Source organism: Formica exsecta, unplaced genomic scaffold (genome assembly GCF_003651465.1).
Source record: "Formica exsecta isolate Colony F162 unplaced genomic scaffold, ASM365146v1 scaffold2, whole genome shotgun sequence".
In the NCBI taxonomy this organism is placed as follows: Eukaryota; Metazoa; Arthropoda; class Insecta; order Hymenoptera; family Formicidae; genus Formica; species Formica exsecta.
The window spans coordinates 5,232,037-5,257,880 of NW_021849297.1; the positions used below are offsets into that span (position 1 = coordinate 5,232,037).

General features: G+C 36.4%; 2 protein-coding genes across 4 annotated transcripts in view; both read right to left on the reverse strand.

Annotated features, from left to right (window-relative positions):
* The window catches only part of LOC115234231, an 8,211-nt gene extending 7,909 nt beyond the window's left edge, over positions 1-302 (reverse strand). Inside the window, 1 exon segment of the mRNA XM_029805091.1 lies at positions 1-302. Within this exon segment, the coding sequence (XP_029660951.1) occupies positions 1-12 (12 nt within the window). The 5' untranslated portion in view covers positions 13-302.
* Positions 303-1,153: 851 nt separating this feature from the next.
* Positions 1,154-25,844, reverse strand: part of LOC115234518 (hypoxia-inducible factor 1-alpha-like) — a 43,121-nt gene continuing 18,430 nt past the window's right edge. For 2 of the 3 annotated variants that reach the window (XM_029805654.1, XM_029805651.1), the window contains exons 8-14: positions 9,622-10,057; positions 8,443-8,695; positions 7,479-7,831; positions 7,041-7,276; positions 6,792-6,931; positions 6,143-6,678; positions 1,154-3,660 (exon numbers count right to left, since the gene is read on the reverse strand). In XM_029805654.1, coding sequence (XP_029661514.1) covers positions 3,325-3,660; positions 6,143-6,678; positions 6,792-6,931; positions 7,041-7,276; positions 7,479-7,831; positions 8,443-8,695; positions 9,622-10,057 — 2,290 coding nt within the window. In that variant the 3' untranslated portion in view covers positions 1,154-3,324. The remainder of the gene's footprint in view (positions 3,661-6,142; positions 6,679-6,791; positions 6,932-7,040; positions 7,277-7,478; positions 7,832-8,442; positions 8,696-9,621; positions 10,058-25,844) is intronic. The other variant, XM_029805652.1, reaches the window with a different exon arrangement.

The window sequence follows — 25,844 nt, forward strand, 5'->3', positions numbered from 1 at the left end:
CGAGGAGCTCATAATCCGCCATACGACGACACAAATCTCTCTCTCTCTTTTTTCCGCTAATCTCTCGATGATGACTTCTTTTGAATTTATTATATGACCTAATATATCGTGGTTCCAATCGTCGCCTCTCTACCTAGTATACCGCACCACCATTCGATGTCAACTGATCCTTCTCGACATAACCGAACGCATAAACACACCCATAATCCACAATCTATCGGCTGATGCAACAAACTGACGCGATGCGATAGCGTTCGCGCGTTATCGGCCACGCTCGGCTACATCCGTCAGGCGGACGTGTAGCACGACGATTGGTCGAACCGCAAGCGACCGCGAGCCTGTCATAGGGGTCCATTGCGGTCAACAGCTGGGTGCGTCACTGCACCTCTCCGTTACGTCACCACGAACCAAGGATTCTCAAACCTCGGATCTTATCGCGTTCCGTTTGCATGTTTCTAATAAAAAGAGAAAACTCACGCTAGATAATTCTAGTAACCTTCGCGAGAGAAGCGAAACATCGACAATTTGACACAAAATTAGATACTTTAATAATTACAATAACGATGCTTTCGAGAAGAAAATAAATATTCAGATTATCGGTTTATTGAGTTTTTACGGATGACCCGTGAGCTTGAGAATCCCTGTCTTAAATGGTCTCCAGCTCCAGCATGTTTTTCCCTTTGTAGGCGTATTCAGCTGCGCACACGCACTTCCTTCTTCTTTTATATAAGTAATGTAGCAAATTGACTTGCCACATTGCCTGTATGTCTTGCATCAGAATCGTTCTGATGCATTAAAGATGACTAAGATGACTATGATTCATTTATAATTAACATAAAAACATATAAATGATGATTAACATAAACAGCATAATGTGATGAGAAAAAAATGTGAAATAATGACATGATACTTTTAAATGCAATTCTTTTTATTAACTTGAAGCACTTATAATATAGAAATATTTGAAAACATCAATTTTAAGAAGAAAGAAATCAAATTTTTCAATTTTAATTTAAAATTATTATCCCAGTATTTAATTAAAATTATTTAATCCCAGTATTTAATTTAAAATTATTATCCCCATTGCCATTGAAATTAAAGACTTAAACATTCTCGGAAATAGGATTTAGAAGAAAAAAAGATAAATAATCTATTTTTAATTAATTAGAAACATCATTTATTTACCTTCTATCATATCCATATCATGTGTCCATATTATACTAGCAATCCATTCAACATTGTTATAATGTGGTTAGACTTGTATGCATGTTAAAGTATTAAAATAATATAATTACACATAATAAAAAAAATATATGTATACATTTTCATATAATAGTCGCAGCGGTAATAATCACAGCGATAAACATAGTACTATGTAATATTAATTGATTGTATGTCAGGCAATTATACAGTACAGTTGCAACAAACGATAACCTCTAGTAGAGTTTACTAGAAACTACAATAACAGTAACAATAATCAGTAATGACGACGACAACGATAATGACAAAAAGATGTCGACATCATAACTGATACTCGATGCTGAGGAAGCAGCAACGCCTACGGCTTGTCATGCTCGTCAATTTCAGGAATCAGGATGAAAAATCGATATTCTAGCGTGTTATTTTATTATTATTTCATTGACAAAATATTCGCGAAGCACGATTTTAAGGAATGTTAAAACTAAATTATGCGAAAAATAAAAAAAGATGCTATAAAAATGCTTCCATTTTGTAATTTTAACATCGCGTTAAAAATAAAAATCATACTGGAAAGCACTTCCTTTTTTAGCTGCTACCTTTTTTTCCATATTAAAGCGAAGCAATCGTCGATTAACAATTTTTCGCACTCGATATCATCATTTCATCGCTCCCAACTTAACACTTTTATTAGTATCGAATCCTATTATTAGTTGAATTAATGATATATAATCTTGCATGCGCACCAATGCGCGTAAATGCACTTGTTTATATACAATTTTAAAAAAAGACAGGCCGAGCTACTGAAGGCTATAACATTCTCATTCTTTTCCAGTTAAAAATATGCAATCATTCCGCTAATTTTATTTTCAAAAATTGAAATATGTTTTTATTCCGAATCTATGAATCCATGAACACATTAATCCGATCATGATAATTATTATTAGATAATATCTTAGCTACTATATTCCTTACTTCTTCCTTGATAATACGCATATAGTATTATTTTAAACTGTATTATATATTGAACATCATTTTGTGGAAATAGCTAAACATAATCAAACAAAAATTTAGTACAAGTATCACAACCTGCATGGTAGAATATAATCTTCTAGAATATCGGTTTTAATTTACAAAATAATTTATTTTCAGATAATATTTATCAACATATTTTGATGCAATGTACAGTCGAGAAGATTTATAGTGCATTGATTGATATAAGGAACACACAATGATGGGAATAAAGTTAAGATTTGTGTGTGCACGAAAATCTCCCTTTTTTATAAAACGATTTTATAAAAACGGTATAGCCTTCTACTCGACTTGATTGTGTAAGATATGGTTTGTTTAGTAATTTCTACAACGAAGCGTCATCTCGTCAAATTTAATTCGCTACGCAGTTCGAGCGTATTAATTTTTATACAATATAATTCATTTCATACTAATTCGTAAAAATCGTTGGCATACTTGGCCAATTGGCACACACTTGCGTTCGCTCAAAAATTTCATAATAGAAGAATGTAAATTAAATCGGTCAATTAAATGTTAAAGTGACGCGAGTCAAATTCGCTATTTGAAGAAATCACATTTTATATAAAAAAATTTGCTTTAAAAATATCAATTAAATTTTAACCTAAGCCCGAGTCGCGCCACTTTTACATTAATTGGACATATTTTTTGAATATACGATGAATCGCGCTTCAAACGTGGTTTAATCTTTTTCCTCGTTATTTCTATGCTTATTATTAGTATATAATGATTCTAAATGACTGAAATTGGATATGTTGCACCCCATACAATAACTAATTAATTACCAGCATTAATTTTCGATCTTTATGTATTTATTGAAAGAGTTGGATTACAGCAGGAACATTTTTTAAATAATTTTTGACAACGATGACATTTTTCAGTTTGTGAACCGAAGCAGTTTTCAGTTTGAGGTGCGACACATCTCGCATTGTAATTAACAAAAAAAAAATCTAACAAAGGCTTAAAAATATCGATTGTAGCAAAATATTGTACAAAAAAGATAGGGAAACAAATTCTGAATCTTCTCGCTTTCTGTCGAAAGAATCCGGCTTCTAATTCCTCCGATCGAATCGTCTTTCGATGCGGCCGCGCGCTGAATCATACCAGATTTCGGTCCAACAGGCCGCCGAGCAGATCCGGACCGATTTGTAGCAGATTCGCGGTGGATCCGTCGTAATCGAAACCGTCGAAGGACGCCATCGCGGACGTCGTGGGTGAAATTATGGGTGTTGTTCCTCCGCCATCACCACCGCCGCCGGTGAAGGGCCCGATCAGGTGCTTCCTGGTGTCCGGGCTGAGATGATCGGGTAGAGATACGATGTTGTCCGCGTTCAAACACTGTGGTATTATCTGGTTGTCCACATTGATGGACAACGGGGTCGTCAGGTTCCTCGATAACAGGATTGGCACGTTGCGAGAATTCATGAGAGGATCCTGAAAGAGAAAGAATCCGATAGAAATGCCGTTTTTATACAGGATGTATTGGAAAAGATGCACAAGATGTTCTCGATAAATTTTTATTTTTATGAGAATTATTGAACGCTTTAAGAACCGCGGGCTTGTGATAGATAATTAGTTATGTAGGCTGATGATAATTTCACTAATTACAAACGTTATTAAAAATTCGTGAATAAAATGTTGTCTTTCAATAAGTTCGCCGGCAATTAGATTGAAGTATATTTTTATACTTCGCGAAAATGAGTTAATATTAAATAAGCGCCTAATTTTTAAATATTCGGCAAATGAGGTCCCTTCTTGCGGTCGATTTGAAGAAGATATCGAGAAGGATATTGCTGCGTTTCGCGAAAGGAAGGGAAAAGATAGAGGGGAGAAGAGAGATCATGCGGCTGATAACAGGCCATAAAGGCTTTTTCGATAAGACTTTTTTTAACGCTCGAGGCCCTTCGTCGTTCGAGCGACTCTAGAGACGTTTTGATCATCAATGGATGTGAACATAATATATGTTAAGCAAAGCGACCGTGACTATCACATTGCTTGATCTGGAATGTATACTTGGCGTAAATAAGTTTCATGTAAATCGTAATGAACGATAGCCATTCTGGGAATCGCGATTCCTCGCTATCAAGCGAACAAAGAATTTGAAAATAAGTCATATGTATATCCAATAATTCATTATTAGTCAATATATCTTTTCTTTTTTCTAGTTACTTGATGAAATCACTTTATTTAGGATTTTTGATATTGAGAGTATTTGATCTATGAATAATAAGAAAAAATAATCATTTAGAATCGCTATATAAAATTATAAGAAAAAGATATATCACGAGATAAGGCAGAGAAATTAGATGAATTGATATTCTTTTCAAAATATATCATCTTTTCTTTTATTTCGAACAATTAAATATTAATTTTTTATATTGTTTTCCACATATATCCAAGTAATTTTGATCTCTTTTTTCACTTAAAAAATTTTAACTTCAACCTTTGATAATTGAAAGGACGATTTGGACGACAATATAAAATTATATTACACATTTAAAAATTATGGTCCTTGACGATAGATTTAATGGTAAAATCGCGGGACGACGATAGATGTTGAGGGAAGACAGTGGAAGGAAACGAAACGCAGCTAATCAGGTGATTCGATGTTCTATGTATTTTCCATAACATTCAACAATTCCATATACTTTGCAATTTGTATACATAACGTGACTCTAAAGTATCGCTCGTTTAATTCTAAAATGCACTCCAAAAAATAACGTTTTATATAATATATATAAATCTCTAACAAAACGCATATACAATTCTAGAAATATCATAGTAAATATCAACTTACAAGAGGTCTTTCTTTCTCTTTCTCTCTTTCTTCTTCTCATCACATACATTAATTCTTTATTTTTCATTTCTAATATGAGAAAAAGCGTAATTATCGCCTAAATTATATTCTATATATATGTATCTACATCTCCGTATCTAAGATAAACATCGAACGCGCAGTGCATTTTAGGATTAAACGACCGAGCGAAACTATCTCGCTCGGTTATGTCTTTGACTCGCAACAGACTCGGTTTGTATTTCCTTTTTCTCTAAAACCCAAACTGTACGCTTTTCCCTTCTTTCCGCTCTACTTTGCAATCTCAGATATGATCTTCGGACTTGCGGACGCGAGCTCAAGAAACAAGCAACACACATGTATAAAAAGTAGGAAGAACTTCCATCGGCCCGAGATGACGATCAGATACCAACTCGACGCCTCCTCTGGCCCCTCTCGCGTCCAGATCTATATTTTTGATCTTGTGAAAATCGATCGCCAATCTTGCTTTTTGTGGCTTTTTGTGAATAGCGCGTGAAATTTATCTATATTGCTTTTCGCGAGAATTAAGTAATACCGCGACTTAATTGACTTCAGACAATTTTTGTAACACGAAATATCTTTGCTGAGAGCATCCGACAAACGAATGCAACGGATAATATATATACGCGAATGTGAACACATTTACATCTGTCGAATATCTATCTAGCAAATAAACACGTGCATTGTCCTTGACCGACCCGACAATCTCATGTATTTGATCTCGATTTAAATCAAAGTTCTCTCTATAGTTCGAAAAAAACTTTGATATTTCTGTGCTCGGAGCACAAGTTTGCGATTGGAACTACATGATTTTCAAACGAGTAGTGTCTTCAATTTTTAACGCCAAAGTTCTTTCTAAACGCATTCTATTTTAATCTTCTTGGAGGGAACGCGAATTTCCGGAATTCCGAATATTTTCGCTACATTATCGAGAGATCATTTGTCTCGCCTTTGGGAGAATCAACGACGACGAAATGGCGGCTGAAAAAAAGGCGGTTCTTCAGACTTTTGTCAAATTTTGTGCCGGAAGCGCTCTCACGCGTTCGCGATACTTCTCGCCATCGGCTTCGGTTTCATCAAGCAAACGTATCCCGCACTCACATCGCAGCCGGAAACCAGGAGATTCATTAGCACGCTGCTGCCGCCACAGGTCGGATTCTGGTTACGGCTCGTCGTTCCAATCCTATCTAGATCGTCGCCGACACGATTTCCACCTCCGCCTCCTCCCCCGTGATCGTCCTCTGTCTCAACGAGATCAATGATATCATTGAGAATGCGGGCACGTTGCTTGGAAATATCCCCGCGACAATGTTCATCGCTGCCATCGTTGGACAAAGACGTTGTGTGTGACGATACGATGCACGGTATCTGTGGTGATACGAGACGACGCAGAAGCTGGCTATTGCAAGTGTTGTCGAGACTCAGTTGTGGTGACTTTTTGTAGGATGTCGTCGATGGTCGCTGCTGCTTCGTCAACAAAGTGCCGTCAAAATTTACGTGCTCGAAAGTCGAGTTTCCGCACTTGAGGCGCTTGTGCTCGCTCTGAGAGTCCGCGTTGAGTCCGGAGTGGATGCGTTTATTAGGACGGTCAGTCCGTTCCTGGTTAGAGGACCATCGAGCGGACTCGAAGGCTGCGTCTATAATATTAAAGCAAATAAAAATAAAAGTTTCATAGATAATAAGAATAAAGAATATAATTACACATAGCGAGACATGCGGAGACAGAGAAACTGGAAAAATGTGCGCTTACTTTTCTTAGATATTTGTCCGAAGAGCGGGTTCATCAGACCTCCGCCGTGATCGTTGTATCGCCGCGATACCGCTTGATCGGTTCGTAACAGTTGTGCCAGACTGCTCTCAGATCCTCGCTGCTCTCGATCGTCGAGTAGCCTGCCAGAAAAGAAACAACAGAAACGTAAACGAGAGATATATCCGAGAAAAAAAAAAGATAATACCATATTTACTTCACTTGAAATTATTAAGTTCTGATGCGACTTACCATTTTGAAGATCCTTTATCAGATTGAGATGAGCCCCACATGACCATGTCGTCACTGATGAGCAACTCCAATGCTTCGTCCTGATCCGACATGGGAATATAGGGCGCTCTGAGGGCAAGCTCGTCGTCTCCTATATTATCGCTGATACCTAACATGAGCATTTCGTCCTCGGAAAGCCCGTCGCCACCACTACCTCTCGTAGGACTGCCTAACGAGTCCACGCTACGCTCGGGACTCTGTGAAATGACCATATTAATAACATATTATAATGAATTATCGCTTTATTAACAATATAAAATTTTTATAATGATATTCTAATAAACAATATTTAATATTTACTATTTTTTATTTAATGAATCAATAGTGATAAAATTCAAAGGCATCGCTCTTAAAAGAATACAGATCTTCTTTAGTTTGTCAAAGATCGTGATTGCTCACCTGCCGATATTTCGATAGGGATGGTGACACAGTGCTTGAGTCGATACCACAGGGACTTCCAGGCGAGTCGCCGTACATGAAGGGGTCACTATCGGCCAGGCGATCGGTCGTATTCTTGCTCTTAGTAGTAGTGCTCACCAGATCTGTCTCCTTAAGAGACTCCGAGAGATCCGGGGAACGCAATTCCGGTGTCAGGGTGTCGCCCGGACTCAGCAGAGGGCAACCGTAGTTATCGTTGCCAAAGATAAACTCGTCCAGCATATCCGACAGGAAGGGAGTGTCCTCGAGAGGCACGCATACATCGCCAGCCGTAGGCGCGAGATGCGTCAGGTCCTCCGGCTCGTCCTTCAACACTGTAAAACGCAAAAAATAAATATACGATTTAACACACGGCTCTTCTATCTAATTACTTAATGAATTCTGAATGATGATTAAATATTGATCAGAAAACGGAGTGTAAAAATAGCGTAATAAGCTATGACGAAAATTGAAGACCTCGACATAAAGTCTAAGTATATAGCATATCAAATTATTAGTTCCATCGATCAAACTGAGATTTTAAATTTCATTCGAGGAAGTCAAATTAAATCAAATTTAATTTAGTCAAACAATTTAATTTAGTCAAAGGTAAAAAAAGTAAAATAAAAAACAAAATTGCAGAAAATAATTAATATTGCGTTTGATATCTCTAATCGGATAAAATTTCTCTACAGATCACACGCAATGTGCTATTAAAACGATAAATAATTCTCATACGTCAACTCATGTGTCATATTCTCTTTTTTTTTTTATGAGCATGCGTTTTCCTTTCTTTTCCCGAAAAAAATTTCAAATATGTTATCCGCGGGTGTTCACGAAGAATAGAACGAAAGACGAAAATCATTTCGGACAGATAGAGTTGCCAAGATGTTCAATCCCTTTCTGGTATTTATTTGGAAAAAGTTCGTTCTGACGGAATACGCACTGGTAAGACCCGGCTGATCCTCGCTGAAAGTCAGGAAACCCTTGTTCATGTCCTCGGTGCGAGGCGCGAAGATACTCGCTGTGGCCGTCTGCGGCGGCGGTCGGCACGATAGTTGCGGTTGTTCCTGCTGCTGCTGTTGTTGTTGTTGCTGTACGATGGGCACGAGTGGCGTGAACAGATGTTTTGTAACCGCCTGCGGACGATCACGACGTCCGACACTGTCTAAGGAATCACGCTCTACCGCCGGTTTACCCTGAAACCGAAGATTGCATGATCGATCTAGAGGGGAGGAGGCCAAAGATGCGTTATTATGACTCCAGATAACAGCGATAGCCATCCTAGAACTTGCTACGTCGGCGCTTAATGGTGACTTCAATTGTAATATTTGTATTAACAATATTTCAGAATGTTCGATATTTTTATATAATTTAGGAATTTAGAATATTTAGATTCTCTTAATTAGAATATTCATTTTTAAAAAATGTTTATCAAATATTATTTTTATTATATAATACTCAAAAAAATAAAAAAAATGTTTTTATAAAATATAGAATATATTATTTTTGTTTTTATAAGGGATAATTAAAATACCGCGAGCAATGATTTAAAAAAGTACATAAAACTTCAAAAAATATAAAAAACTGAAATATTTAATTCAATTTTGCCCCCTTGACAATTATCCGTCTCTGTAACGAATCACTCTCTTTCTCTCAAGAGAGTGCGAATTCGATTACATTATCCCAAAATACGAAAAATTTCGACGTTGCTTATTTTTAGTTTATCATTCTGCGATAAGAGAAATAAGCAATGGGATTACGGCATCGATAAGCGATGGTGACCCGAAAAACATCTTCAATAAAAAATAATATTAGATTAGAAGAAAATTTTAAAAATAAATTAAAATTTGTTTTTCGTACTTTAGACATATCCTGCGATAAGAGTTGCAATTATCATACAATAAAATAATCAGAATTTCTAAATTTTAAGAGCAAAATTATCAAAGAGAGAATTTACAAAATTCCCTGAGTCCCAATAAAATTCCATGAGAATTTCCTGAGCTTTCCAAATACAAAAAAAAAAAATCTCTAAGAATTCCAGGTCTTCCATATTTTTCCAAAGAGTAAGACACCCTGTAAGAAACACGTCAATTCTATCCTCTCGAATATCATATAATCGTACCTGGAATATAAAGGGTGTTTTCGCAAACGCCGGCCGGCAGCAGTTCTGTCGATCTGCCGCTACCGGCTCGTCGTTCTCCTTCAGCGACTCGTTGATAGACTCCTTGAGAATTCGCACAGACGTCTTCTTCTTCTGTGCCTGTTTCGGCAAGTCGTCGTCCTTTCGCGTGTCGTCTTTTCCGTTGGCCGAACGGAAGATGGACGCGGTGACGGCGAGCGGTCGATCGTCGCTTCTCGATTCGTCGTCGACGGCCAATTCCTTCGTGGAAATCTTCTCGTCGTCGTTCAGCACCACCTGACACGAGTCCGACGTTGGTTCGATAGCACCTGTCGCCACCGGGGTCAGCAACGATCTCTCCGATTTCACGAAATCGGCACCGCTATCACGTGCGGCCAGCTGACGCACGCTGTATACTTCATCCTCGTGCTCGAGCCCACTGTAACCAAAATCACGAGACATCGGCGTGGAGAACGTGCCCTCGTCCTACGACTCGTTAATCCGAAACTTGGCTAAGTAACTTGGACCGAAAAGCAAAGATTGCGAAGGAGATACGATAAAACTTGTCGCAAAAACTTATGAAAAGTTTGAAAAGAAATATTTTATTATTAAATTTAATTATATATGTAAAAAATGTAATCTTATATAATTTAGAAATAAATTTTCTTTTAAGAGAAGAACACGCGAACACAATACACACGACATAGGGTTGTATAATAAAAAAAAAAAAAATATGTGAAAATACGAACAACTCAAACATGAAAGTTGCAACCTTTTTTTGTAATTATCATTTGTAAAATAAAAATTAATGATAATAATAAATCGAGAAACGTTATATAAATATATCTTTTTTATTTTAGGGCGTTGAATCCAAAACCGCAAGGCAAAATGGGTCAGGTTTTCAAGGAAAACGAGGTTGAAAATCCCCACAAACGCGTTTTCTATCATTTTTGAAAATTTATAGCAGACTTTCATTTGAAGAAGCTTTCAGAAGCTTTCATTTGAGCCCTGTCTGAAGTCTCTTGCACATCTGGTTCGTCTGCTACGAATTTTCAAAGATGGTAAAAAACGCGTTTTGGGGGGGTTTCATCCCATTTTTCTCGAAAATCTGACCTAATAGAAATTTGTTGATGATAGATTCGTGCTCAGCGTTTAAAATTACTCTAGAAACAGTGTCCAAATGCTTTGGCACAAAACCTTGTAAACTAGTGTTATCGGACAAAAATCGAGCACGCGTATATAATTTAAAAATAATTTTTGTTTCTAATAGAATTTAAAATAAAATGAAATCTAATGAAATAGAACGAAAAGTGGGGAAGAGAGAAGCTTGAGCAAAAGAAAGATACTTGCTTGATCAAAACAATATACCGAACCGTTCGTTTAAACGACGGCTTTACACGAGCTGATAAATGTTTATCTCATTATTCCCATCGTAATTGCTACAATAGCCGCTCACTCCAAGAACAAAAACATGCAACGCTCGACTAGTTAGAATTCCTTTCATCGACTAGCGATGCCGTTCTTATCTAACGACCGCCAATACATCGGACGATACATCGCGTTATGACACGTAGCGATATGTAGACGCTGCCGTATATATCGCCCGCGGAATCACGCGGCACGCATGACACGATTCCAAACTCGAACACGATACGAAACTCTAGACACTCGTCTCACACGAAATGTTCCGTATGTAAACACGTGCTTGTCAACGAAAGCATTTGCTATCATTCAGCGATGCCGTTCTTATCTAACGACCGCCAATACATCGGACGATACATCGCGTTATGACACATAGCCGATATGTAGACGCTGCCGTATATATTGCCCGCGGAATCACGCGGTACGCATGACACGATTCCAAACTCGAACACGATACGAAACTCTAGACACTCGTCTCACACGAAATGTTCCGTATGTAAACACGTGCTTGTCAACGAAAGCATTTGCTATCATTCGGCGACGTGTGGGATGTACAGACAGCTGTCACGAGGCACATGTGACTGGGGAAGTTTAAAACTGACTGTCGAACGAGATGTTTAAACCGGAAAGAACATCTTTTGAAAGCGACGAAAAGGCTGGTCTTTATAACGTTCAAATATTTTATGTATACTAATCTAATAATTATTACTTCCCCAATGATAATAAATGAATGTAATATTATAAACACAATGATGCATTCATATGAATGGAATTTCAATATGATATAATTAATAGCTATCATTTTTTTGTCAACAATGGCTATAGATATATCAAACAAAGATATTCATTATTTTTTAAATATAAATAATATAATTATTAGTTTATTAAATAATTTTAATAAATTAACCATGATAAATTCAAAAGAATCACATTAGTTATAATTTAAAATAAAGATTAATTTTGATCTTTTTCAGAAATTTACTCGTGAAATTTCTTAAGAAACATTTCTCTATTTTGTATCGATAAAAATATACAACTCTATTTCGTAAGCTCATATATTATATCGAAGCATATACAATATATGCATTTTCCTTATATATTCCCTTATTCCCTAGCGCCTAAATTTATGTGTCAAGGCACTTCTGTCTTCGTGTATACATAAATATGTCTATATTTGAAAGCAAGGTACAAGCAAAAAAAAATATATAAATTTATAGAACTGTAAATTTAAATAACTAATGTCTTTTTTATGAAGAAATGCTTACACATACACGCACACTAAATTTAGGGGAAAAAATAATCATTTTCAAGATAAATAAATATCAATTTAATCATATTAAAATTCACTAATTTTTTTTTTTCTTATAATATGGGCTTATTGTATTATGTATATTATTTTTTATTATGTATATTATTTATTCTTTAGGTAATAATATTTAAGACTTCCAGGCTGATCTGTATATTTAATTCTTCTGAACTATAAAATTTTCTTCTGATTACACAATCGTAGATATATAGAAATGTATAGAAATGTAAACAAAATAATTAACAATTTCAAATGTCCTTCGAATAATTTCGGACTTTCTCCCTCTTCTGTTTTTCTATTATTATAGATGTTAATTGACAGGTGTACTGCACGCACATCACTATCCTTATCGCTCTCACATCTATCTGGACTTTCGTACTCTGACAACGGTGTCATCGTCGCCCTCTCGTGCACTCTCTATCTTTCTCTCTCTTCACTCATTTAGGTTCTGACCCACTCTCTTATTCTCTTTCTCCTTCAGCTCGCGCGAAGCAGAAGCTCGCTGTAATTATGAGAAGGCGCTTATGTAACCGGCGACTCGTGATCACCGATCGACGGCTTTTTCCGCACGTCGCGCTCCGCCGCGGCCATTTTCCGCGCCTTGTCTTCGAAACGTTTTTACGAAATGTCGCATGAATAAAACGTGACGACTATTTTATCCGACGAAGAGAACTTTTCGAAAAAAGGAGGAAAAGTTGCGCGTTAAGTTGGGATATAACTGCACCGAAATTAATTTGGAATTCCATGAGATTACGTTTCACAGGTTTATTGCTGATGAGCATTCGATGATTGACAAGAGACACGCCTCACGAGATGAAAAAACCGTCGTTATTTCTCAGATTGTAAAGCGATATCGATACGGCGATCTCTTTTACGTCATACATGTTTGTTAACATAGCGATGTATATATGTATATGTGAACATAGTCATTACTGGAAAGCAGTTGATTCATCAATCTGAATTTTTTATAAAAAGTGTCAATCGCTATTTTTAAACGTAATTGTGACAAAGATTATAACGTCACATATCGTTTTTGCCAACATGTAAGAGAATTGAAATAAGAAAAGTAACGTTTTCAACAGATATACGGAAAAATATAGTGAAAAATCAAATAAAATAAACTATAAAATGTAATAAAAATCTAATTTATGTAATTTGTACGTTTGTTCAAAAAGATATATCGTAAGCAAAAAATAAAACAAAATTTCTCAGCTTTTATTTTTGATATTTTTCTGTTGCTTTCAATTAAAAAAGGCCAAAAAATATTTTAGCAGTATGTAATATTAATCGTTCAATGCCATGTTTCTTCGGCATAATAAGATCCACGGACTCGCTTACGTAGGCATGATTACGTCTATAGTTTTCTTCGATCACGAGATATAAAGTTAATCTGGCCTTAACCCCAAAGATAACCCGAATGTATATATTGGTCTAAACAACACACAACGCGTCTCGTCTGCATTCGTGCATAATTTTAAATCTATTAGCCATGTTGAATGCTGATCTTCGCAAGCTTCGAATATTTTCATCTTAAGCAAGCGGATAATTTTTCCTAATGTAAAAACTAATTATTATAAATAAATTATGTCTCTTAAATTATTTTATGTAATAGAGAAAAAAATATAACAAATGCAAATTTAATCTGTTGATTTTTATAGATTTTTGAATAAACTAAAAAAAATTTTTTCTCTGTTATAAATAAAAATTTAATATTTGATTTGTATATAAAATATCAAGTAGCGTAAGTATACAAGAATCGATTATGTTTATTCTACACATGCTAATTAATTTATCACCTTCCTTTTAATTTAATTATTAACCACGTTTTAAGAGAGGAGCTTTCTTGAAAGCTGTATTACACCATATTTAATTTAGCATTTGTGGCGTCAACTCGAGGCAAGATATTTTCAATTGTAATTTTATTAATCCAAATTTGCGGCATGTGTAGAATTTTACGGATCTTTTTATGCGCGTCTTTTTCGCGGTTGACGATTCGCAAAGTCCGATGATGGAATCATTCGTTGCGGATGATTCGTGCGCACGGATCTACGCGGAGGCTAAGTGACTTTAACCGGTCGCAACAGCCAAGTAATTGCCGCAAATTGACCAGCGGATCCCAAATGCGTGTATGTGATAGTGCGTGTGATCGTGTGTAAATCACGTACGCGGGCACACTAGGCCAGTTTCAACGCACATTGTGTGCGAACTGGAATCTACTTGAATTAAGGAATGAACGAGCGAATACATTATCTAAATAATCCGCAAAAATCTGAATATGAGTGATAATGAGTGATATGAGTGATAAACAGAGTAAATTAGATTTAAAAGCTTTAATACATAATACGATCATTGATCAAACGAATAGTACATTCCAACAGATATCAATGTAAATTACATACATACACAAACACATTATTGAGATGCATTAATATGTACGCTCTTGCCTCGTTGTATTCATATCGATTTCGATTTAGCATAACTTATCATATTTTTATGAATATGTTATGTATGTTCGTCGATCTTTCACGTTCGTTCATAATAATTCTTACTTCGTTTATGTAAAGTTCCTGTGCTTCGCTTTTCCTTGACTGCGAGAATCCGCATTTGTTGAAATAAATTACGTTGATTCGTTCGCTCTCTCGATTGGACTTAATTTCAAGGGAAGCTTTAAAACGACGCGCTGTACTGTTTCTTACGCTGTGAAATCTCTGTGTAAGCAAATATAGTCACGAGACAATTTTGAAGTGATAAAATGCATCAAGATGCGAGTCGATGCACTTTCGCCTGCGTTTAATTTTTTGACGCAAGTATATTAAAAGATAATTGAATATTTCTATCCGCAAATGAAAAAGTGAGATATTGTAAAATTGAATTAAAGTAAAATTGCCGAAATAGATTTAACATCGAAGATTAAGGGACTCGCGAAAAATTCTAAGGAAACTTCGTTCTCGATCAGGATGCGAACAATTAAATTGTGAGATCGATTAAAAAGTAGTTTAATATTTAAAAGATATTTAATGATGTTTTGTGTATGTGTGTGTGTGTATGTATGTATGTGATGGAATATACATTATCTTTTGATAAAAGTTTCGTCATAGATGTCAAAATGTCAACTAGATATAAAGAACAAGATATCGTAAATTCTTTTAGTATCAAATTCGTGTATGAGATATTTATGACACAGTTAAGTTGCAAGGACTTCGAGTCTTTACATATCATTTATAAACTTTTATATCCTCTTTTCTGCAATCTAGTAAAAGAATTTCATCTTCTCCATCACAAGTAATAAATAAATTTTATTGCTGTTTCCTAGCAAGGTGATTTATAATCAAATTATAATAAAATGTAGAAAAGTCAACGAATATAATTAACGAATTTACGCAAGAAAAAGAGGATAAAAAACCGAGTGGTTTATTATTTTACAGCGCGCGCACACACAAATATGTAATCTAACAAATAAATTGTTCATCAACGACACTCTCTCCCGAAAGAATAATCGAAGAGACGATTAATCTAGATTAAAAAGAGAGAGAGAGAAAGAGATTGAGAGAAAGCAGTCAGTGATAAGGGAGACTCGAGAGAAGCGCGACTGGTCCCACCGGTCCCACCGGTTCCACGTGCTCGGTTGCGCAAGCTGTCACTATTTTGGATCCCTCCGTCTTACCCTTTTCCCCTCTCGATATTCCGACCGCATATTTAACCCGGCACCTAACTCAACCCGCTGGACCGGTCGAAACTCGAGCGGTTTGTTGTGAGACGTGCGAGGTCCGAGACGCGCGGCCAGATTGGCGCGGTTCTCGAGGTCGACGGCGTGCTTGCGATGATTGCACCACGTCTCGTTTCATTCGGAAAGAATTGATCTGATCTCAGGGCTATCGCGATTTAGCTTCAACGCGATCGAATTTAATCGATAATCATTGAAAGATATACATATATACATAAAAATATTATATAGCTCTATTTTTTAATATATTGACTTATCTTGGCAATAAGTTGTTTTTTTTTTTAATCATTCTTTCTTGCGGGTCAATTAAACAACAAAACCACTCTTCAATTAATTTCAGATATAGTTTACTTTATAATAGAATCATAATTTGAGATTTATAAAAATATATATATATAGCGTGCAAAAATGCAATAAATGATAACTTTCGCTAGAGAAAAATTCGTCTTAAGCGCCAAATATGTCAAATTTAAATCCAAATTTGTTTTTTTAAGCTATTTTATATATTATTTGTATATATTGAGTGGGAAAAGATTTTTATATTATATTAATTCATTTTCAGCGCGACAAGATCTAATATCTTCATTCCGTCTTGTTACCAACAAATATATAAAGAAAGACGAAACTTTTTTCTCTCGAGTCTCTCCAATTTTCTTTCAACTTTACATTGATTTTCATCGATAGATGAAGAAGTCTTAATTGAGTCTTAATAGCTCTAAAATTGACAGTAATTGAAGCTGATGACACTTGATCATAAATCTTTTCTTATATTAAACGTAACACTAGGAAGCCATCGTACAAGCTAAGAATGGAGATAAATTTTAATTTATATATCAAGAGTGTATATATATCCTCTCTTAATAAAGATATAAATATTTAGCGCTAAACGCAGAAGTCAGAAGCGAAATTCCGAAACCTTGCCGTCATTTTTAGAGCTAAAGATGTGCTCTAAGTTTTTTACAAGTATATATATATAAATAAAATTATCTCATAAAACACACATATACACAAACATTCGATTTAGAACGACGGCAGGATGAGGCCATGATCTTGCCCATCCGCGGCATGTTTACGAGTATTGTTTACGAGTATCGCCTATCATCCGATGTGCATAACCTCCCGGTGTGTGCGCGTAGCCAGATGATGCATTTTTAATTCTCGGACCGCGTATCCTTGCCAACGCGAGATTTAGCACCTTGCAAAATACGTACTTTTTGTTGCACAAAAGGTACACCGATTCGCACTGTGCCAAGTACAATAATAAATCATATTCTTTTGTATCCTTGATGTTATTCCTATAAGCAAATTCGCGATATTACTTTCAATATTAATATATTCTCAACATTATTTTATATATTAATATTTTAATATTCCTGATAAATAATTAAAATAATAATTGAACATCCATAATGAGATCTAAACCAGCTTTAAATATAAAAAAATATTCAACAAAAATCTGCAAAAAAACTGTTTTTAAAAATTACGAAAATTGTATATACTAGCATTTAAAGTGTATGTAATTTTGATATTTTTCTAAAAGTTTTGAATTGATTTTTCGGTCAATAAAATTTTGATCAAAACAGTTTTTAAGATTGAATACTTTAATACGTGTTATTAAACATCTTAAATTTAAATTCTTTTAAAATACACTTGACATTAACTAAAAAAAGGTAAATTATTCACTTCCGAAGCTTCGTTCACAAAAGCTCCTCAATTTTTGTTGTAGACTTTGCACAATAATTATGCGCCAATGTAAATTTTTCCAGTCTAAATTTAGTCAAAGTATCTTTAGGTATTCTCTAATATCTCTTCTTCTCTTTCTCTCATCGCATACATATTTAAAGATCGCGCAGTTTTTTCATCTCACTATTGACGCGAAATCGCCACACATACCGGGTGGTTCGAAAGAGCGGCGGATCTCTCGACAATACTGTTTATCTCACACAAATCCCGCCGCTGTCAAGCGTTACGTAACGGGTGGGCTGCGATGATAACAGGCACCTTCGCCGTGAATTGATCGATACATAGAGTGTCGCAGATTTCGCGCATACAAAAGTATTATACGTCAAACACGCGGATTTGATTTATTGTCGACGCCTTGTAATACCACCTTCGTCAGTATCTCTCTCTCTCTCTCTTTATCTCTTCATAGTCCCACATCACTTTTATCAGCACTATCTCATTTACAATTAGTCTCAGCCACTGCGGAGCGTTGTTCTCGCGATGCAAATTATGCTTCTCTCGCGGCACTTGCAATTTTTTTCTTCCTCTTTTTATAAATAAATTCGTGGAACAATGTTAAAAGTCATATTTTATTATTTAAAAAAAAAAAAAGAGGATTTGTGCGATGTTACTTAACACGCAGAAAAATCGACTTTATTATATTTTTTTAAGATTAAAAAAAATAAGAACATTTTACATCACGTTGCTAAAATAATTCGATGCTATTCTAAAATGTAGGATTTATTATCATTGACTCGTATCACTGTTCCATTCAACTGCTCGTAAATATCGCACGATTTTTATTAGACGCAGAGTAACAAAACGTGTTACATTCTTCCACGCGAGACATTGTACCACGTAATAAAATCCGTCCGTTATTATTAGTCGCTGAATCTAATTTCAGGATAGAAGGGGGTAAACAACCGCGATATCGGATTTTCTCTTTCGCTATACGGGAACGATCGAACGGCGTATTCGTAGATTCGGAAGACGGCAGAGAAAGAGAGAGAGAGAGAGAGAGAGAAAATCGAAGAAGTCAGATAGACGGGTTAGTATCCTCGTGAATCGCGATTGCGCAACCGAGTCCCCGCAGGCGGAATTCGCGAATACGCTGCCAGCGGATGCTGCGAGCGCGCGATGGAATCCGGCCAAAAGCGCCGCGCGTCTCGAGGGTCACACACACACACAGCTCTGTTATTAAATCGTCGACGTAACGCGGGATCGGTTTTCGCTCTCGTTGAACAACGACGATTAGCTTCGACATCGATGTTTTCCGCGTAATATTTGGGGCTTTGATCCGGATATTTTGCAATTTTTCCCGAAATTAAAGACCATTAAGTTTTGAATTAAGATAATCTTAGAAATTTAATTTTATTTGTTCGCTGTGAAATTTTTTAGCACGTCGATTTTTCACAATTCGCAGGATTCAATTTTTTTAGATTCCTTGAAAATTGCGGGACGCGCGTTTCGATCCTTGAATTTTTAATCCTTGCACCGTGGAATCTATATCGTATGTTTTTCTCTCTACTTGGAGAGAACATTTGACATTTGATTTCATTCTTATTGATCAAACAAATCATTAGACATTTAAATCTCTAAATTTAGGAACTCTAAAATTCGCGGTTCCTCCGATCATATGAATTATTTGAAAATATTTACGTATATCTACAAACCCTTGGATCTTTGAACATTTAATCTCCTGGATCTGTACCCCCGGATATCTTAAGACATTCGACCTCGGATCTACGACTCTTCGGATTTCGCGATCGCGATCGAGCAAAGCGAGGCACGTTTGTGCTCTTATCGCGGGCACCCACGTCGAGTTTCGGCCCCTACGACGGACTGAAAAGCACTGGCCGAGTTACGTGGGTCGCGCGTCGTCGATTGCGTCGCGATGCACTTGCCGCGCTCGCCGCGCCATCGTTCGCATCGCGCCTCTTCTCTCTTTCTCTTTCCATCTCTGTCGGTCTCTTGTCATTCAGGTATATTCGATTTGCAAATCGCGATCTATTCGCAAAGTCACGGCAGACCGTGAAAATCCGTTAGTTTTTTAAACGCTTCGCATTATCTGCCTGGCTTCCCAAGTTGTCAGAGTGTCTAATTGCATTACACATTATCGGTCCCAGTTGGCTTACATAGTAAATATGCAGTTTACAGAATATGATTTTAAATATTGCGATACGTTGTTTTCAAGAATGCATAATAAATTTGCATGTGCGTTCGATAATAAGATGATGATATAAAAATTTAGCGAAGACATGAAGTGTTCATATTAAACAGTAAATCTGTATACTTGAGATAACTGAAAAATAAAATCTTATTATCATGAAATTTTATACCTTTCATCGCACGTGGTTCGAAAATAGATATGTCACTTTTGCTAAGCGATCAAATAAATTCAATGGCATTCCACGGCGATAGATTTCCGGGATTACGCCTTTCGATTGTCCGTCGAAGATGACTGTAAATATTCAGCAACGGTCGATGTCGCGATCGCGATTTTGCATATATAAACGCCAGTCATTACGAAGCTACAGCTTCCTATTTGTCGGTAACTATCAAAGACGTTAATATCACGCAAACCTTGATGTATGAACTTGCTCGCTACCCCGATACAAATTGCGAACAAATTTGAATACACGATATACGATTCTTGGAAAACTCGCACATGCACTCGTAAATATGTCACTAATATAAAATATAAAAAATATAAATCGCGTTATATGATTATATTATTATTCGAGCAGTTTCTCCGACCGGGAGAGCGAAAAAACTTTGTCGCTTCTCGTGCGTCTATTTTTCTTTTTTTTTTTCTTTTTTTACACCTGTGCTCGTATATTTCGTCAATAGCTCGATAACTTTTTCGCGGCAAACGGATAGAGAAACAAACAATCCTCGTAAAAGAATTCAAAAATAATACGATGCTGTGTCGCTCACACGCGACGATTTTTCCTGATCGCGCGATTATCGACTTGTAAGATCCTCAGATCCGTGGAATTTCCTTCTCGACCCTCGAAAGAATCCCGCATCGCAGATTATTCGATTGCCGAAATTATTCATGGATCCCACAGATCTTAAATTAAGGTTTCATAAAGATTCCGAGATTCATAAATTACTCGATTCTATTCGGCTCTCTTTCTCTCTTTGACAGTTGAACACGCGAGGGCAATGTGACAGCGACGAATGTAAGCGCTCGTCGATATTTATCGATCGAGGCCGTTCGATACAGATCGATTTGACCGCTGTTCTTCTCTCCCCCTCTCCCCATTGCCCCTTCTACGTCTTGTCGCTGAAAACGATCCCTTATGCAATCGATCTGGTTAAGCTCTCAAGGTCCCGAGTCTTTGAGCTCGATGCACGGTCAACGCAACGGACCGAAAAGAAAAACGCATCTGGCAAAAATAAAAATGCACCGCTATTATTGTTTTAATTAGAATTAAATAAGAGATTTGTGACAATTAATAATATTCTATCGCAATGCGCTGTACATTTCTCTCCGCTCCTAGAAATATAGAAAACAAATTCTAAAGCGATATTTCGCTACATAAACTTGTACAATAAATTGAATTGCCGCTTGCGGAGAGAAGCGTGCACACAATTCGCTTGCAAAAATAATTTGAGTGGCTCGTCGCTAAAAGCGTGTTCGGGGAACGTCTCTCGTCAACCGCATCTCCACCGTCGACAAATAAAAACGTTCCAGCCGAACGGTTCTTGACTCGTCGGGAAGTGATCGACGTTGTTCGCGTAACCGGGTCGTGATCGGAACCGTGTTGTAGCGACGACATGACGACAGACCAGCTGACGTTAAGGACGCGAGGAATTATTTTGAGATAGCACGTGGCCGCATCCGCGACGTCAACCCTCAGCTGTAACCCGAATGCGCGTCTCGCTCGCGATTTTAGAACGTTTGATATTTCGCCGGGAGTTAGTAACAGCGATTTTCTCTCTCTCTTTCTGTCTTTGAGTTTGTGTATGTATCTTCGGTTTATATTTTTATTCTGAAATTATTAAATATTCGAATTATCTTATTTACGCACACAGTGATTTATTACGCGATGCAATGTACCATTTGTTCAATAGAAATTGGCTCTTTTCAATTTTTAGTTTGAAATAAATGTATGTAAGTCAGATTCCTCATTCGCATAAGTTAACTTAATATAGAATATTAAATAATTTAAAGTAGAATAGAATATGTAACAGAATAAAGAGAACGTATCATGATATATAATAAAATCCGTAAAATTTAAGAGTATGTTATTTTGCTAACAAAAAAAGAAAAATTAAATATAATCTAATCTAGAATTATACGTAAGGTGTTTGCAAACTATTATCAAATCCAATCATTTTGATATTCCGATATGACAATGGAGAAAGAGAGAGAAAGAGAGACAAGAGAGGGAGAATATAAAGTTATAAATAATTATCCGATTTTGTAAAAGTAAATCTGTATTTGTATTTTTAAGCGAGCTAATATCCTTTATTTATGCTTGCCATATATATTTTTGCGTAATAATTCTTTATCGTATCATCGATCGTAGAAAAAAATACAACACAGAACATATGTGTGTGTGTGTGTGTGTGTGTATTTGAGCCTAAACAATGTTTTGGCAAACTCTTATTAGGATATCTTTTTTCTTTCTCTTTTTAAAATATAATATGCAGTGTAATATATGTAACATGTGTAATTATAAGACACACACATATAGCGCGCACTGATACTATCATATAACGTCAATATTTTCGGAGCAAGAACAATCACATACACATACACAGCGGTCGATTGAAGAAAAAAAATTTCTTTGTCTTCCTCGTGACAGAATATCACTTCGATTCTTTTTATATCGCGATGTCCCCGAGCTATTGGTATAATAATAGTTGCGCTGATTGTATAATCTCTCGAGCGAGCTATGCGACGCGATGCAATCCGAGCGGGAAGTCGCGGTTTCACGCGTAGCAGCTTTCAAAAGCGATCTTACCAAGATCCTTGCAAAGAGAACATGTCAAACACGCGCGAGAAGAGCGGAAAAAGATATCGCGTTTCTTCATATGGTGGCCATATACGTTGTCAGAAGAAATCGCATATGAGTCTGCACTCTTTCTTTTTTTTTTTCTTTTATTTTGCGTACTAGAACTAAAACTTCAATTTACCTAAAATTTTAACTCTGACATATATAATTTCAGTTAGATAGGAAGATTTCTCGTTTCCATTAAATACATTTCAATTTATATAATTCAAAGAGAACCCGTGAAATTATCGATCCATGCTTCGTCTAATTATTCTCCATTTTGATTAGTTAATTAAAATAAACCGGAAATTAAATTATTATTATTAATTATAATTTTTCTCTCTCTCTGTAATAATAAATAACACTATCATACGTAACTATTCTATCATCCCTTGGAATTTCATTTACTTACAATGATCATCGACCACCCTCTTCGACGATACGCGAACCTTCGACTTCTCGGATGCCGCGTCCGCGACTGAGCTTGCGCGACGCACCACTTTCGCCGTCTGTCGTCGCTCTCGCTTTCGTTCGACTGTTGAGAGAGGGTCGACGACGCGGATGAGACGACGCGTCTGGGTGCGAGTATCGACGGCGAGGAACGGCGGCTGCGACGTCGCGACGCGCAAGCGTCGCTTCCGCCTCCTCGAGTGCGCGCTCTCGTTTTCGGTTTTGCTTCAAGGGGAACGAACCGAGCGGGATGAACAAAATATTCCAGAATGGCGAAAATGTGGACAGATGTTAATTATCGATCTGTGTAGTAGTGTTGCTGACCAGATATATACTAGGGGGCCGTACTTAAATCTTGTACAAAAATTTCTTGAGAATTTTCTCATCTTCCAGATCTTTTTGTTAAAAAATTCCAGACAAAGTATCTTTTTAAAGATTTTTTGGGTGTAATTTTCTAAAAGTTTTTTTATTATATGCGTCTTCTAATGCTTTTTACTCATACAAAGAGAAAATAAAAAGCCTTTTCAGTTTCAAGTGCTAGATTTGAAAATGTACTAAAAAAACTGAGTAGCTTTTGTAAGATAAACATTTTGCACCTACATAACATTTTTATATCATCACTAAAAAAACAACTACAGTAAAAAATATGTACTGTATATTCTATGTAATATAGAACTTAACCAATCGATGGATTGCCGATTGACTATAATATAACAAGAAAATTATCAAAGAGGGGATCGGTTTTTAAAAATTCTCTGAGTTGGAATAAAATTCCATGAAAATTTCTTGATTTTTCCAGATATAAAAAAATATTTGAAAATTCCTCAGGTTCTCCATATTTTTCCAGGGAGTAGACACCCTATATTTTATATTTAAAGTAAGCTTTCTAAGGATGTACGAGAAGACATATAGCTTATGAGACATGGACTTTTGCATTTATTTGCCGAGTTGTATGTGGATAATTGAAGAAGAGCCTATATTTAAATAAATTGAGAGTGAGTTTGCTTTTTCTAATTAGCCTTAGCTCTTTATATATTTAATTAACCAAGATATTTTTTGCGCCTTCTTTAGCACTTGCTAAAATTACTTTTTGCAAAGAACATCCGCAGAGTCAGCTGATATATCAGCAGATTAACCAAATTATATAATGTAAGCAACATAAAGTCGGAAATTACTCGACGGTACCAAAAGCAGTTTAAACACTCTAAAATTACATAGGACATACCACTTCTTTTTAGAATCTGGAATAATATCTTTAATCTTAGCATCTCTAATCTTTATTTTAGCAAAAAATATTGAAAAAGCTTTATGAGATTTTTCGAAGAAATATTAATATCAGTAATTTTATATTTAATATTATTTCATGTCACTCTCGTTTACGATAAGAATTACACTAATTAATTTTTCGCTCTATATATAAAACATATCACATGCTACAATACATACACGATCGAGATGTACAACCGCCTGCGAGAGTTTCCGCTTCCGGTAAGAGAGTCAGCCGACTGGAAGCTCGCGCCTTCCGCTTCCGATGAAATCGAGAGTAAAAGGGAGAATCAGAAAACTGGAGGAGGACGTAGGGCGCCGACGCAAAGATGGGGCAAAAAAAAATTTGCGGGAGAACAGCAGGAGAGACGGGAGAGATGGGTCGGGGAATAAATGCCGGGATCTGCCAACCACCTTTCAGCCACCGGCGGATAAAACCACCGCCCCGATCCGGTCAAGGCGGAAAAGGGGATGTTTTATATGGACCATGATACTCTCCTCATTTTCTCCTCTCTACGAAAGGGAGCGGCTTTCCAGATTCGGCGCGTATTACGGAACCGCGGGAACCGAAAGAGGGTAACGTTTGCTGTGCGGGGGGAGGAAGGGGAGGGAAGGAAAAAGAAGGAAGGGCAAAACTCGTTTTATTTGTTCTTCCAATAGTGCGAGTTCTGCTTTAGGCAGCGGGGTGCAACATCATCGACGAATTCACGGGAAGAGAGGAGGGGTTAACGTCTCGCAATTTTTTCGATGGAAAAAAACATCCGCGAGATGACAACTTTCTTTCTTTTTCTTTCCGTTTCTCGATGCCAGAAAAAGAGAAAAATAGTAGATTTTTTTTTTTTAAATTGACAATCTCGCTGTTTTATTATTACGTATCAAACTCTCTTTTTTTACTCAACTAATCTCAAATTATTTTATAATATAAAATTTAAGATCGAAAAAATATATCGCAATGTCGGTCGCGGTTTCACTATGATTCATGATAAGTATTTTTATGAAATTGTTCTGTAACCGCTAGTTTGGTTAAAAAAGAGTGATACAATTGCGAAATTTTTCCAGAAATAAAGATAGAAACGAGAAATACACATAATAATCCGAGAGCCTCGTAAAAGCAGCGGTGCTCAAACGGCAGCCGCGTTTATCCGAAGTACCTTCGACAGACATGCGAAAAGCACGAAAAGGTGAGAAGAAAGCCAGTTTGTTAAAAGAAGAAAAGAAATGCAGACAAAGAAGCAGAGATCCCCGGCTGTCTCCTCACGCGAATTTAACCCTTGAGTGGTGCAGCAATTCGAGATATAGAATGCGAAAAATGCAATAAACAGAAAAAAAA